Below are 14,765 nucleotides of genomic sequence, written 5' to 3' on the forward strand. Positions count from 1 at the left end.
GGTGTGTCGCGTCTCAAATTACAAGAAGAGATATAAAGTCAATGTAAAGCCATGTTTGCAACGGATTGGAAAGAAGAAAAAAAGCGATCTAAACCGTTTTGCTAATTCCACTTCGAATTTTTTAAAAGTAGATTATTTTTGTTTACAACTTTCATACAAAAGAAATCGAATTATTTTAATCTCCTTCAGATGTTTCTTTTATTTCAAAACAAAAGAACCGTTTCGATCCGGCCCTGTAAGAGGCCAAAACCGAAGCAGAACCAAAGTCGAAGCAACTAAACAACTGAGTGATTTCCTTTGTTTTAAACAATAGAAGATGTGTACACGCTAATAGAGATTTTATTTCAATGAAAGATCAAATAACTTTTCAGGGGGTTAAGCATTTCTACAAAAATGAACTCTTTCTTTTTCTTTCTATATAACTGAAAGTACAAAAGAATATTATAATCAAAAGAAAGATTATAAAAAGTCTTTTTGGTTTAGATTACACAGTTATTACATAATGTAATTAGATCAATTCATTGAAGCAGATTGATTTATAAGAACAACTAGAATCAAAATTTATTTCTGCTTCCATTCTGGTTTTTCTCTAAATCGCAGCTATACCAAAATGGAAGCGTTTGTTAATTCATGATGAATGTCATGGTAAAATCCTATATGTTCTCAATATAATGAATGAAAAGGCATTTCTTTCCAAAAACATGACAAAAGAAAATAATATTCACAGCAAATCGGTTGTGAACTATCTAAAATATAATTGAAAGAAACGCTAGATGAAAAAAATTGTCCTAAAATCAACATGTGGTTATATGTGGTTATAAAGTCGATGTCCTAAAAATATGCTTGAAAATATGCTGATATGTTAAAATTACTAAGTATGCTAAAACACCCCCGTATGAAAGGCCTGCTGGACCAATAATCGTCCCCAGAGATAAAAATTTCGTTGCAATTTGGTATTTACTCCTTCCAGAACACCGTAATTTTGCCCTTATTCACTGGATTTCTTTAGCTTCAAAAATATAAAAATTGGGTTCAGAATTTGCTTATCCAAAATATGAATGTAAAAAAAATCAAGATAATAACAAAACTAAAGCAAGGAAGATGAAAACATAAAGTAAAATGTCTAGGAATCTTACGATACTGTATATGAAAAATATGAACAAGAAATGTGATAAAATTTGCACACTAAAACTGAAAATTTTCATGTTCTGATAAAAACTGTTGTTGAGAAAAAGTGTTCAGATTTCAGTAATTACTCATCATCAGTGTCACTATCTGAAGGAGGTAATGATTGTAAGTTTTTACATTCAAAACCTACGTCCTCAGGTTTTGGGTGGTCTGGGAATGAGGATACGTTTTCGTTAGGAACGTGGCACAAGGTCTGGTCGTCGTCTGGGCGAATAAAATAGTAATTACAACGAATTGGAACCCACTCGACATGCAAATCTTTCAGGACTGCCATCCTATGTTTCCATCATGAACGTAGGCTCTACCGGTTTTCCTACATACTGCCAAATGTATTGGTCGTCTCAATCCATTATCCCGTACATCTTTCACCAAAGCTGCTAAATAGGCCTTCCCCTTTCCCGGTGCGCGATGGATGTGTCGGTCGTATTCAATGAAAGAGTCCAGAGTTCGTCGGCGGACAAGTTGCACATTTTCTCGTTCCGTTAGTGCCGCTTCTACCTCAATAGGCTTCTGGATCACTTTCTTACACTTGTTTGGCTTTTGATTATCATTTTTGATGCTGCGTTTTTTGCCTAGTTGTCGGAATGTAGGTGAAAACGACTGAAGTAATGCCAAGCAAATGTAAATAACAAAAGAAATCTGCTGTTCCGTATCTCTTGGCAATGTCAAAAAGTTTCGGATTGGATTTCCAGATACAAGTTGTTCAAAAAATGTCCAGTGTGTGTCACCATATTTCATAAACGAGCTATAATGACATCTTTTAGTGTTTTCAGTTTTAAGTGAGATAAACTGAAGGTCATAGCACAGGGGGTGATCATTTTCTTTCAAAATGACTGACTCAGGGAAACTATGCATGGAGTTTCCATCTCCAAAGATAATAAGGAAGGGAGAAGCTACCGTCAATCTATTCTCACCAACAAAATGGCCCGCGCACTCTGGACATCTCTCTCTTTCACCGATGTGGAAAGTTTTAATTAGGTCAATCGATGTTCTATTGAGCTCGAACTCGCGACTATCAGGTATTTTCCACTTGCAGTCTTTAGAACTGCAAGATCCGTATGCTTTTTTGTACATAAATTTTGTTAGCCCATGATTATGCACAGGTTCCAAACAAATTAGATCACTGATATTAGCAGCGTTAACTGATGACGTAGATAGAGGAAGTTTCCTACTCTTTATCAACTCATACCACAACCTTTTAGCTTCCGCCGACTTTCCGACCCGAAATTGCCCAAACTCCTCATTAGCTTTTTTGAAGCAGTAGCTTTTAAGTCACTGATTTTTTGGGTTAGCACTGGATTTTTTTTCATAAAATTAAAAAACCATGTTAGAGAGATGTTCATTCCCGAAGTATCTGTTAGACTTATTCCATCAGACGTGACCCCACCGAATGGTATTGTTTGGGGCTGCCTGATGTTGCTGGTGGAAACGTAGTGGATGTTCATGACTTGACCAAGAAAAATTGTTTCTGTGTGGCCTGGTGGTGTGAAAGTTTCGATGTGGTCCATATTTGAGCTTATTACATGGATCTCAATTTGTAATGCATCTGCCGTGGCACGAATGATGGCAGCATCGGCCCACTCACCGGAATTTCCCATTCTATCCATATAATTATTGATATGCTCGCCATTTTCAATAAATTCTGCGTAGTCCTGAGGGTAATCATCCATTCTCTCAATAGCTTGTAGACGAATGAGCTCATGTTGGCTATCATCCCCAAATGTCATTCTAGAGACAGCCCTGAAAAAACAGTTGCCATCTCCAAGTGTTTCTTCCGGTTGCATATCATACACCTTCAACCTTTCTTCCAATCGTACCATTGCCTCTCTGTATTGGATATCATCGTCATCTTCAGTGCAGTTACCAGCAGCATCATTATTGGAACTTGCACCAGCTAAAGGATCGATACGAGGTGCGTGATTCATTCCAGACTTACGTTGTCGGCGGTTATCTTCTTCAAGAGTAACGCTCGTGATATTGGCAATGGAAAACAGATCAGAACCTTGCTCACCACAGTCAGTCTCATACACAATCTTGTAGTTTGTTCCTTTTACTTCAATTATTCTTCCCTCAAATGCCCTAGGTTCGTTTAATCTCAATTTCCCACGCCGAGTTCTTGACTTTGGGTTCTTTACGAGGACAGAATCACCAACTTTGTACACTTTCGAGCAGTACTTTTTCGCATGCCTTTCAACCATTTTCCGATTTACTTTCGCTTGATGCAAGATACTCTCTTCACGCATCTTTTGGACTTCAGCAGAATGTTTAGCGTATTGTTGTTGGTCGAATTCATAAATGTCGTCATCTAATAAACAATTTAGGTAGTAGATAAATAGCAATGATGATACTAAACTAAGTAAAGAAACTTATAGTATACTAAAACATTGCAAGAACATTATTTCCTATCCCATTACCATTTTATTCTTAAATCTTTTCGTATGCATAAATCATTAATTTATAAAAAAGGATCAAGCTATTAAACTGTCTCCTACCTATTAAAGATTCGGTAAACCAGGAGGGCGAGAACATTTTCTTCTTTCGGACTGATCGTAGGTTATACTCTGAAATATAATGTAGAATGTAGATAATGTGATTCATGTAAAAAAAATCATTTCGTAAAGAAATTACCGTCGTATAACTTAATGTCAGAAATTTTCACGATACGACCCCTAAACTCGATTGTCATCGTCATCAAAAGAACAATACGCGTTTGTGACAAGGGGTCGTATCTTCTCAACGTGTAGACTCTAGTCAGATACGTGTCAGATAAATACCAACAGTTTTCAGAAATTTTGCAATTATGCTCTGAAAAACAAGAAAAGGAAAGACTTACTATTGCCAGGAGTACTACTAACTATAACCGTAAAATCACTTCTAGAATCATCTTGAGCTGGTTGCGTGCCTGGTTGTAAGAAAGTAAATTTCATTTATTGTCTCTAATGATCTTTCGATTCAAAGACTAGTGAGAACAAGGTTTGAAAACTCGTATTACAGTTAACCTTTTTACATGAATTATCTCGGGTTAGCTCAAAACCAGGATGAAAAAACTGTTCCACTGGTGGGATTTTAGGGATTTTTAGACATTGGCAGCCTACAGAGAAGGTCTGGTAAGAAATTGCAAAAATGTTGCCCGGATCTGTCCACATCTAACTAAACTTTTGGGTAGAAAATAAAAAGTTGTTGTCTTTTTCTACACCGGATCTAAATAACGCTCTAAACTTTGCCTTACTAAAAATAGCCGATGCGTCAATTACCTTGTGTCAAATCACGCGGAGTCTTGGCTGTCCTATCAGTGGTTTTGCAATTTTCTAAGTTTGAGCGAGTTTCGTCGATTTGGTTGCCTGTTAAGAAAAGAAGATTTTATAAGAATTATCTTGCGAAATTGATAATGATATGTGCTTCTGACGACGTACAAGTCGTGCTAAAATTCGTGGAAAGCACCTTCATGTTTTGATACTTTTCTTTAAATCATTGAAAGTCAATCCGACAGTTTTAGAGTATGTATATTTAGTTCGTAAATTATCAAAGTAGCTTGAGCAATGGAAATGTTCCCACGAAACGTGTTCATATTTTTGGATCTTTAGTCCCCACGGAAAAACTTATGAAACAAACCGTCTAAGTCACATGTACCAAATGATTCGTTTAGGGTCGATTGGTGTTCGTTGGAATTTTGTTGTTGTTGTTGTTGTTGTTGTTGTTGTTGTTGTTGCTGTTGTGTATTGTTTGAATTGACAATCAAAGGTAAGTTTAGTTCTGATTCTGTAAATTCCAAAGTGAAGAGTTAGTGTTAAAACTTCCAGTTTAATATTTCTTTGAAAAGAACTAAAGCACCTAATTAATTCATTACAAATTGCTCACCGGATTCGAGTTTCCCTATATATCGAAAAAATTCACCCCTGTAAATTGAGTTGTATGGCGACTCTGCAATGGAAAGTATGTTGACACTACCAACACTGCTGGGCCATAACGCCACTTAGGCTTTCTTGTTTTGCTATAAAAATCACTTAGAATCAAATGAATACCTTCCTCGGAGTCATCGTTGCTACTATATTCTTGGTTTTCAGCTGCGCCAAGAAGTCCTTCAAAAGCTGAAATTAAATTATAAAATTTTCAAGAAATTTGCTAAACATTATCAAGAAAAACGAAAAAACGCAAATACTTTGATGTTTGATTTGTGTTCTTTCAATTTTGTTTGCTTGAAAAGTAGGAACGAAGTCATCTATTCTTCGAGCTTTACTTTTAAACCTCCAGCAGCGCATCCGGAGACTCATAAAAATCGAAAATAGAATTTAAAAAAAAATCTACCTGTGTCAAACAACGCAATATCGAAATTTGGTTTTCGTCCAAAGAATAACTCGAATGGAGTTTTGTTTTTTCCAATGGAACGATGCGCACCAGTGTTGTATTGGTCTTGACATTCTCCAAGACGTTCTACCCAATTTTCTAGGAGAAGATTAAATAAGTTATAGTAAGAAATGTTATTGGCTATGAAAAAAGCATATGTTATCTATAGATGTAGTAAGTTTGTGGACTGCCTGTACCTCTCGTTTTTGCCCTTGTACTCTCAAACTATTTTCTAAATTTAGTAAAAAAGAATAGTTGAATATGTTTGGATACAGTACAATAAAAAGCATACCTCCACCTTCTGCAATTTTGGTAAAGCAATATCGAATCTTATTTTTCCATGTACGATGGCTTCTTTCACTCTTTCCTTGACTCTGCGGATGGTAGGCACGACTGTTTCTAGCTTCAATTCCAACTCTTTCGAGGAAAAGCTTTAATTCACCTCGGAACTCAGTTCCTCTATCCGACTGGACTATCTTAGGAGGGCCAAATGTTCTGGAAAGAAAAAGTAAAAACTAACTTCGAGCACCTCACAATAAATTCTTTACAATCCTATCCCGCCAGTGATAAAGTAATAAATTCTACATCCCCATGAACAGGTGAGGATTTCAGATTCTACAGCTAAATAAATCAGAGGGAATGGCTAAATTTTTGTGGACAGATCTGTGGAAAGTGACACTATAGTGAAATCATATTTTGAAGGTGCGTCAAATTTGGTTCAACTCGGAATAACTCTGGAACCAAAATAGAAGCAGTTCATAGAAACGGCTTTTTTCTATAAAATCATATAAAATCATACACCTACCACAAAGGTCAGATAATTGAATTGATTTATCATGACTTATTCAAATTAAGAAGCTGATTTAGAGGTGCTTCCATTTTGGTTCAACTCGGAATAACTCTGGAACCAAAATAGAAGCAGTTCATAGAAACGGTTTTTTTCTATAAAATCATATATCTACCACTCAGGTCATATAATTGAATTGGTTTATCATGACTTATTCAAATTAAGATGCTGATTTAGAGGTGCTTCCATTTTGGTTCAACTCGGAATAACTCTGGAACCAAAATAGAAGCAGTTCATAGAAACGGTTTTTTTCTATAAAATCATATATCTACCACTCAGGTCATATAATTGAATTGGTTTATCATGACTTATTCAAATTAAGATGCTGATTTAGAGGTGCTTCCATTTTGGTTCAACTCGGAATAACTCTGGAACCAAAATAGAAGCAATTCATAGAAACGGTTTTTTCCTATAAAAATCATATATCTACCATTCAGGTCAGATAATTGAATTGATTTATCATGACTTATTCAAATTAAGATGCTGATTTAGAGGTGCTTCCATTTTGGTTCAACTCGGCATAACTGTAGAACCAAAGTAGAAGCAGTTCATAGAAACGGCTTTTTTCTATAAAATCATACATCTACCACTCAGGTCAGATAATTGAATTGGTTTATCATGACTTATTCAAATTAAGATGCTGATTTAGAGGTGCTTCCATTTTGGTTCAACTCGGAATAACTCTGGAACCAAAATAGAAGCAATTCATTGAAACGTTTTTTTTCTATAAAATCATATATCTACCACTCAGGTCATATAATTGAATTGGTTTATCATGACTTATTCAAATTAAGATGCTGATTTAGAGGTGCTTCCATTTTGGTTCAACTCGGAATAACTCTAGAACCAAAATAGAAGCAGGTCATAGAAACGGTTTTTTTCTATAAAATCATATATCTACCACTCAGGTCATATAATTGAATTGGTTTATCATGACTTATTCAAATTAAGATGCTGATTTAGAGGTGCTTCCATTTTGGTTCAACTCGGAATAACTCTGGAACCAAATAGAAGCAGTTCATAGAAACGGTTTTTTTCTATAAAATCATATATCTACCACTCAGGTCATATAATTGAATTGGTTTATCATGACTTATTCAAATTAAGATGCTGATTTAGAGGTGCTTCCATTTTGGTTCAACTCGGAATAACTCTGGAACCAAAATAGAAGCAATTCATTGAAACGTTTTTTTTTCTATAAAATCATATATCTACCACTCAGGTCATATAATTGAATTGGTTTATCATGACTTATTCAAATTAAGATGCTGATTTAGAGGTGCTTCCATTTTGGTTCAACTCGGAATAACTCTAGAACCAAAATAGAAGCAGTTCATAGAAACGGCTTTTTTCTATAAAATCATACATCTACCATCCAAGTCAGATGCTTTAGTTGGTTTCAAAGTAAGATATGTGTACTTGAAGGCGGATTTTGTTTATTTTTAAACTAAAACAGTCGCGTGTTCGTATCATTCACAACACTCCAAAGATACATATAATTATAATGTAATTGATCATAAAAAATACCTGTAAATTTGTATGATGTGTAATAACAATTCCTTCGGTTCTTTCGATGTTAGTGGTCTGAGTTGTAGAAATCTTGTGAAATTGTCTATTACGGATAGGATTTGAACATAAATCTGGTCACCTATTTGAACGGGAAAATTCTCCATGCTAACAAGATCAATTTGGTGGTGTCCATTGACCGTTTTTGATACGACGGGTGTTATTGGAGCCTTGTTTGAAAAAACTGGTTGGTGCTGGGTATGTTCTTTATTTCGATTAAGCCAGGTTTGAACAAAACGTCTTGTTATACCATGAAACTTTATCCGAGCTCTGATATGTATTTTATGTGCTCCTTCTCCTTTTAATACGTGGTGAAAGTGTTTAACAATCAGTTCCAAATCTGACTTTTTTGGAACGATCTTCTTTTCAGCATCAGCTATTTCAGGGGCAGTCGTTTTTTTCACTGGATTAAATATCTCCTGAGTTTTTAGACCCTTCTTGGCGAGCTCATAAATTTTCCTTTGGGAATAGGTATAAGAGTGAACAAGCCTAATTTCATCTGGTTGTTTAAGTAAATGTAATGCCTCATCATAAATTCGGTCATCGATGGCTTTATGCGTTGTTTCTGATGTTCTGATCTGCTGTTGCTGCGGTTCATCTCTAGTTTCGGCATTTCCATCAGCGTTCACATCTTCTCCATCCAAATCATTTCCTATACTATCAGTTGCATCGTCATCCCCCGAACAATTGGTATGAACGGAAAAGAGCACCAAAAAAAGAATTAATGTAAAACTGAAATACACTTGCATTTTTCTCTCCGTTAACAATAAAACCGCTTACTACTCAATTGCAACAGAAGACTCTTTAAGTCACTTTTACATCGCAACATGGTCGCGTGGACACGAAAGTTGAAAATTTTAAGCCCTCATTTTCTGTATGACCTCTAAAACATTCACCTATATATTTCTTTTAATAGGAAATCAATTATTTTTAGATTTATTGAAGTGGGATGAAAATGATAATTACTCTGACCTAATTCACCAATCACTGAGTGCGTATTAAAACAGGAAAACAATTAATTCACCTCTCAAAGACTTTGGTCTAGGTCGCAACGGCAATGTTAAATATTGTGTTCTTACAAAATTTTATTTCTTTCAAAATAGTTGATCTTTCAGCATTGTTTAAATGGATACGAGAAAGGGCCTACTATTCGAAAAAGTTGGCGCCTTTTAATTTGTGTTTACACGCTTTGAATTATTACAGATTCAATAAGATTTATAAAAACAAAAGAGAAATCCCGCTCAATTGAACAAACCCCCTGATTCGTTTAAAGCTTTTTACAGTGCTTCCATTTTGGTTCTGCTTCGGTTTTGGCCTCTTACAGGCCCGGATCGCAAAGAAAGTTGAAAAAATCCAACTTTTTTTTCGATTCGTTTTGATCCAAACACACGAACAATTGAACCGTTCACGTGAAGAAAATATGTGGCAACTGGGTCGAAGATAGTCCTTCGTTCCAATCCATACCGATCCGTTGCAAACTTTCCGGAGTGGACACATGGCTTAATAAGACGATAGGAAAAGGGAAAACTTACAGTTTTTAGAACTATGAAACTTTTGTAGAGTATGACGTCAAGGAAAACGAAAATCGAGAAGGAAAATTTAGTGAAGTGATCAGTTTTTTTATCTTCCCGGATTTAAAATTAAGTTATTATTGGAAATTCGAACATATATTGGTTTAATAAACATTTGGTACTTTTTTATGGTATTTGTATACTTTTTCTTTTCTTACAATTTCAAAACAATAAGTGATCTTGAAGATCTTGTCAGATCAGCAAAATAGAATATTATAGCTTTAATTGAATATCTTTTATATCCTTTCTTTGATGCACTTCCTGGTATTTGCTTTTTCTTAAGAAAAGTACAGTAGAATTCCCATGCCTTTACTTTTTATAAAACGAATGGAATGGAAGAGAAAGCAAAAGGTGGACAACATTTGATTGACAGCTGTCGTTTTTTGATTTTGATTGACGGATGAAATATTATTTGTATTGTTTTCATTTGTTAAACTTACGAACGTCTCGGATGGGACTTGAACCGCCATGATAGTAGTCTACACAATAGACAGATCCAGGCTATTAGGCCCTTTTACGCTCGAAACGAAGGAAGATATGACGTAGCCTACCATGATAGAGACTCGGGGTCTACGATCAGTTCCAAAATACTTGGCACAAAAGGGAAATTCCCCACGAAATTTCATAACCACAAACAATTTGGAAGCGCTCTAAATTAGATTGGAATGCACTCATATAAAAAGGCTCATTTTCAGATGGCTTCAGCACCCGGGGGGGGGGGGGGGGGGCAGTGGGTTTACCAACTGACGGTATGTGCGGCGAAAAAATTGGCTTTTAGAATCGCACCCTTACAGTGCAGAAAAAATCCGTGAAATTCATACCCTTACAGTGCATTTTTTCAAATTTTAAACTCTTTTAGAGCAATAAAAATCAACATTTTCGAGCAAAAATTTGCAATTTTTCCCAGATTTGCTGAAATTTCCACCCTTACAGTGCATTTATCAAAAGTCCACCCTTACAGTGAATTTCGGATATTTTGAAAAACATACCCTTAACCGCCGCACATACCCGTCGGTCAATTTGCCTGACTGCCCCCCCCCCAGGGCTTCAGCAAAATAAGATGTGAATTCAAACTAAACTGTAAGAGTCAGAAAAGTTCCGTAAAATGCACGTTCGGTAAGGGTCCGATTTTGAAAGCCATTTTTTTGGCGGCACATGCCGGCGTTTAGAAATCGAGTGCCCCCCCCCGGATTACCGCGAGTATCACAGCGCCAATAAATTCAAATATTTTATCCTTGAAAACTTGACCTCTGATACTCAGGCTACCCCCGGATTGTGATTTCCATTAGGAAATATTCCATTACTTGTATTTTCTAAGGAAAATAAGCCTTTTAACGTAAAAGAGAATTTATCGAATACCTAGTAATTTCGAATGCAAATTTCAATTTCAAAGTTTGTATATTCGTGTATTTTCAAAGGGAAAATCTCAATTTCAACAATTTTCTCTGGGAGACACCTACATTTGTCGTCAACAGCTCAGATGGGCTGGACATGTAATGCGCATGCCTTGGAATCGCCTTCCACGGAAAATGTTGTCGTGCTGGGTCCGTTCTAAACGTCCTCGTGGTGCTCCGAGATACACATATGGTCGATCTCTATATAAATGTTTGAAAAATTCTGGCATTGATACTAATGTTTTGCATGATTTGGCTTTGAATAAATTAGAATGGAGAAATTTGATTCACTCTGTGAAAATTGATCCTTGATGATAATTACTTGACTAGTTTATTTCTTTTTACTAAGACAATACTATTTTATTTTCCGAGTAGCATAGTGTTTTATTAGTTTTTGAAATTTATTTTATGCGCTGTGATCCTCATGCTTTAGGCATGTGGCCTATGCCCTTATTTTTGGGTAGGTTAGTCTCTCTCTCTCTCTCTCTGGGAGAGGGGGTTCTAGGTTTGTGACGATGATTGGTATGTGCTACCTGACTTCTTGCACTTCGAATTTTGTGACCCTCAACGGGACTTTCAAGTAGTTTAGCTTTTTAAGGTGCATAAACTGATATTTTTCCCATGCATTATTTTCGCGATGTTTTGGGTGACAGTAATTAGATTTTGTAATTTCATGACCCTTAGCAGGATTTTAAAGATCAAAGAAAGGCACTTTCGAGGGGGGGGGGAGAGTATACATCCCATACCCTCCATTTGCTTTGGTAGCCCCGGGTATTTTCTAAGAGATATAAGCGTCATTATATTCTTTGTATTTTCAAAGGGACATCTCAATTTCAAATTCCTTCTATTCTGAGGAAAATGAGCTTCATACATATTCTTTGTATTTTAAAAGGAAAACTTCAATTTCAAATTTCTTAGTAGGTAATTTTTAAAGGAAATTTCCAATCTTTTTTACTTCCTTAGAAAAACATATCTCAAATTCTTTGCAACCTACCAACTATTTGGCTTTTTGATTGACATGAAATATTATTTGTATTGCTTTCATTTGCTAAACTAACGTGTCCCGGATGTAGTTTAGGTATAAACTTATTTCTTTTTTTATTTTATGATTTTTGTTGGCGCCAAGTTTATACCTAAACTATCCCGGATGGGACTTTAACCGCTGAGATAGAGACTCGGAGCCACGTGCTCTATCCCCTCAGCTGGTCGTACACTAACAAATCAATCAAGCCGGTTATTTTTTACTGTGTTAGAAATTCAGGTTATTTTGAGAAACGAAACTTTCTCATTGGACTGGATCGGGGTGGATCTCAGTGGACAACGGAAACAGTGATATGGTAGCCAAGATTCTAAGCTAATAGTATTTAAAGATATATACTACAAGGTGTTTCGCAAAAAAAGTATACTCAAAGAAGTAGACATACGAAAAAACTTTAAACTTATTCAACTTACCTTAACTGGATAAATTTTGGCGGGGATTAAATTTGGCGAATTTGGCGAATTGTGCCAAAATTCGCCAAATTAAATCCTCGCCAAAATTTCCAAATTCGGCAATTCGCCAAATTAAATCCCCGCCAAATTTAAAAAATTCAAAAATAAATCATGAATCAAAAATAAATCATAAATCTTGAACAAAATTTTTCGAGTGATTTAGCCCTCGGTCCCATCCAGGCTCCTTATTTTTGTGACCTCGTCCCAATCATGATCGCTATTCCATTCTGCGTCAAGTTTTAAATTTGACTTTAAACTACTTACTCGAAAGCACACAAGTTGTGCACGCCAAAGATAGAGAGGGCGAAGAGAACAGAAACGGGCGGACTTCTATAGATATACTTCCTATATAAAAGTATCTTATATATCAATAACAAAATATTTAAGTCTTATATAATCAGCCCTATTGTTATTTAAAAATACACATTTTTTCCCCTTTTTCCCATTATGGGAAAAAGTTTATAATCTTATTTAGCGATTATTTAGCGATATAAAGGTTTCACTTATCAGAAAGGGCGCCCAATAATTCCACTCTGTATAACACTATAATATAGTTTCGCATACTTTTTTGAAGCAAATATACATTTTTGGTTGAGCGTGCACTCTGAAGTCCGAGAAGTCATATCAGTGTCTAAATATGTAACTTCGACTTTGACAGTGAAAACAGCACCTTCTGCTGCGTGGAGTCTTGAAACAGCGTGCCACTTTTTAGAAAATGAAGGTAGCAATGTTTTTATTAAAAATTTAGCCAGATGTCAATCAAACGAATCGAACGCCGAATCAATTGAACGCAATTGAACACAATCGAATAATTGCAATTCGATTATCGAACGCAATCCAATATTACCCTTGATTTACCGTTCAATTAATCGATTACGTTCATTTGATTAAATTGTATTAGATTTTATTCGCTCTCGCACGGTACGTAAGCGCTCGGCCGCCCACAATAAGCTTTAATGGAGTGATCCAATTTAATTTAATCGCAATGAAACTCATCGAACATATCGTAATCGAACAAAACCGAAGATCAATCGAATGTAATTGGTTCTTATTACCCATGATTCATTTCGACCGTGAAATGGCCTATCAATCGATCCAATCTAACCTTATTCGAATATTACGCTGGAATCGCTGGAATCGGCCGTTTGATTGAGATTCAATTACGTTCGACAATCGATTCGCAATTATTTGATCGCGTTCTATTACACGTTCGATTGTTTCGTTTGCGATTTTCGTCCGAAGTTGTTCGATTGACACCGTCTGGATTTAAGCTCTTGGCAAAATTTCCTAAAATACTTTCAAACATTATAAATCACAATGTCCATGGGGTAAAGATTACGTGTCCATGGGGTAAATATTGAGTGTCCACGGGGTAAAGATTACGTGTCCATGGGGTAAATATTGAGTGTCCACGGGGTAAAGATTACGTGTCCATGGGGTAAATATTGAGTGTCCATGGGGTAAATATTGAATGTCCATGGGGTAAATATTGAGTGTCCATGGGGTAAATATTGAGTGTCCATGGGGTAAATATTGAGTGTCCACGGGGTAAAGATTACGTGTCCATGGGGTAAATATTGAGTGTCCACGGGGTAAAGATTACGTGTCCATGGGGTAAATATTGAGTGTCCATGGGGTAAATATTGAATGTCCATGGGGTAAATATTGAGTGTCCATGGGGTAAATATTGAGTGTCCACGGGGTAAAGATTACGTGTCCATGGGGTAAATATTGAGTGTCCATGGGGTAAAGATTGAATGTCCATGGGGTAAATATTGAGTGTCCATGGGGTAAATATTGAGTGTCCATGGGGTAAATATTGAGTGTCCACGGGGTAAAGATTGAATGTCCATGGGGTTAATATTGAGTGTCCATGGGGTAAAGATTGAATGTCCAAGGGGTGACTGTCCAGGGGTTGAAACTAAAGAGTATCCAGGGCATTTATTTGTGTGGGTAGTGTTAATCAAGTGATAGTTTGAAGGACTCAATTATTTGAAGGAAAAAATAATTTATGTCTCTTTAAAGGCCAAGAGGGGTTGAGGATGTCTTGTCCATGGGGGGAGATACCGTTGTCCAGGGGGCAAAAATTTAGTATTTTCCATAGGGTAAACAGCATTGTCCAGGGGGCTAGATACAACATGTCCATGGGTAAAAATGCAAATGTCCATGGGGTAAATTTGCACTTTGTCCATGGGGTGAGCAAAAAAAACAATATATCCTCCACCCCCCATGTACGGATTTTTTCTGGAAGAGCCCATTGGGGGCTTTTTACCCCTGGTACAGGATTCTCTGCTTGATTTGGCAAACAGTTCCAAACGAGACACCAGAATGGGGCTAGACTACAATTTCAAGATGAACCAACTA

At 36.3% G+C, this 14,765-nt stretch overlaps 1 protein-coding gene across 1 annotated transcript; it reads right to left on the reverse strand.

Annotated features, from left to right (window-relative positions):
- Positions 1-1,252: 1,252 nt before the first annotated feature.
- On the reverse strand, positions 1,253-8,694 carry LOC136809925 (uncharacterized). The gene is made up of 10 exons (XM_067066493.1): positions 7,907-8,694; positions 5,825-6,027; positions 5,494-5,631; positions 5,211-5,276; positions 4,801-4,947; positions 4,443-4,529; positions 4,022-4,090; positions 3,681-3,749; positions 2,576-3,493; positions 1,253-1,392 (listed from the first exon to the last, which is right to left on the reverse strand). The coding sequence occupies exons 1-10, from the start codon at positions 8,692-8,694 to the stop codon at positions 1,253-1,255; spliced, it is 2,625 nt and encodes an 874-aa protein (XP_066922594.1).
- Positions 8,695-14,765: the final 6,071 nt, after the last annotated feature.

This window comes from Clytia hemisphaerica, unplaced genomic scaffold (assembly GCF_902728285.1).
Source record: "Clytia hemisphaerica strain Z4C2 unplaced genomic scaffold, Clytia hemisphaerica genome assembly, whole genome shotgun sequence".
Classification (NCBI taxonomy): Eukaryota; Metazoa; Cnidaria; class Hydrozoa; order Leptothecata; family Clytiidae; genus Clytia; species Clytia hemisphaerica.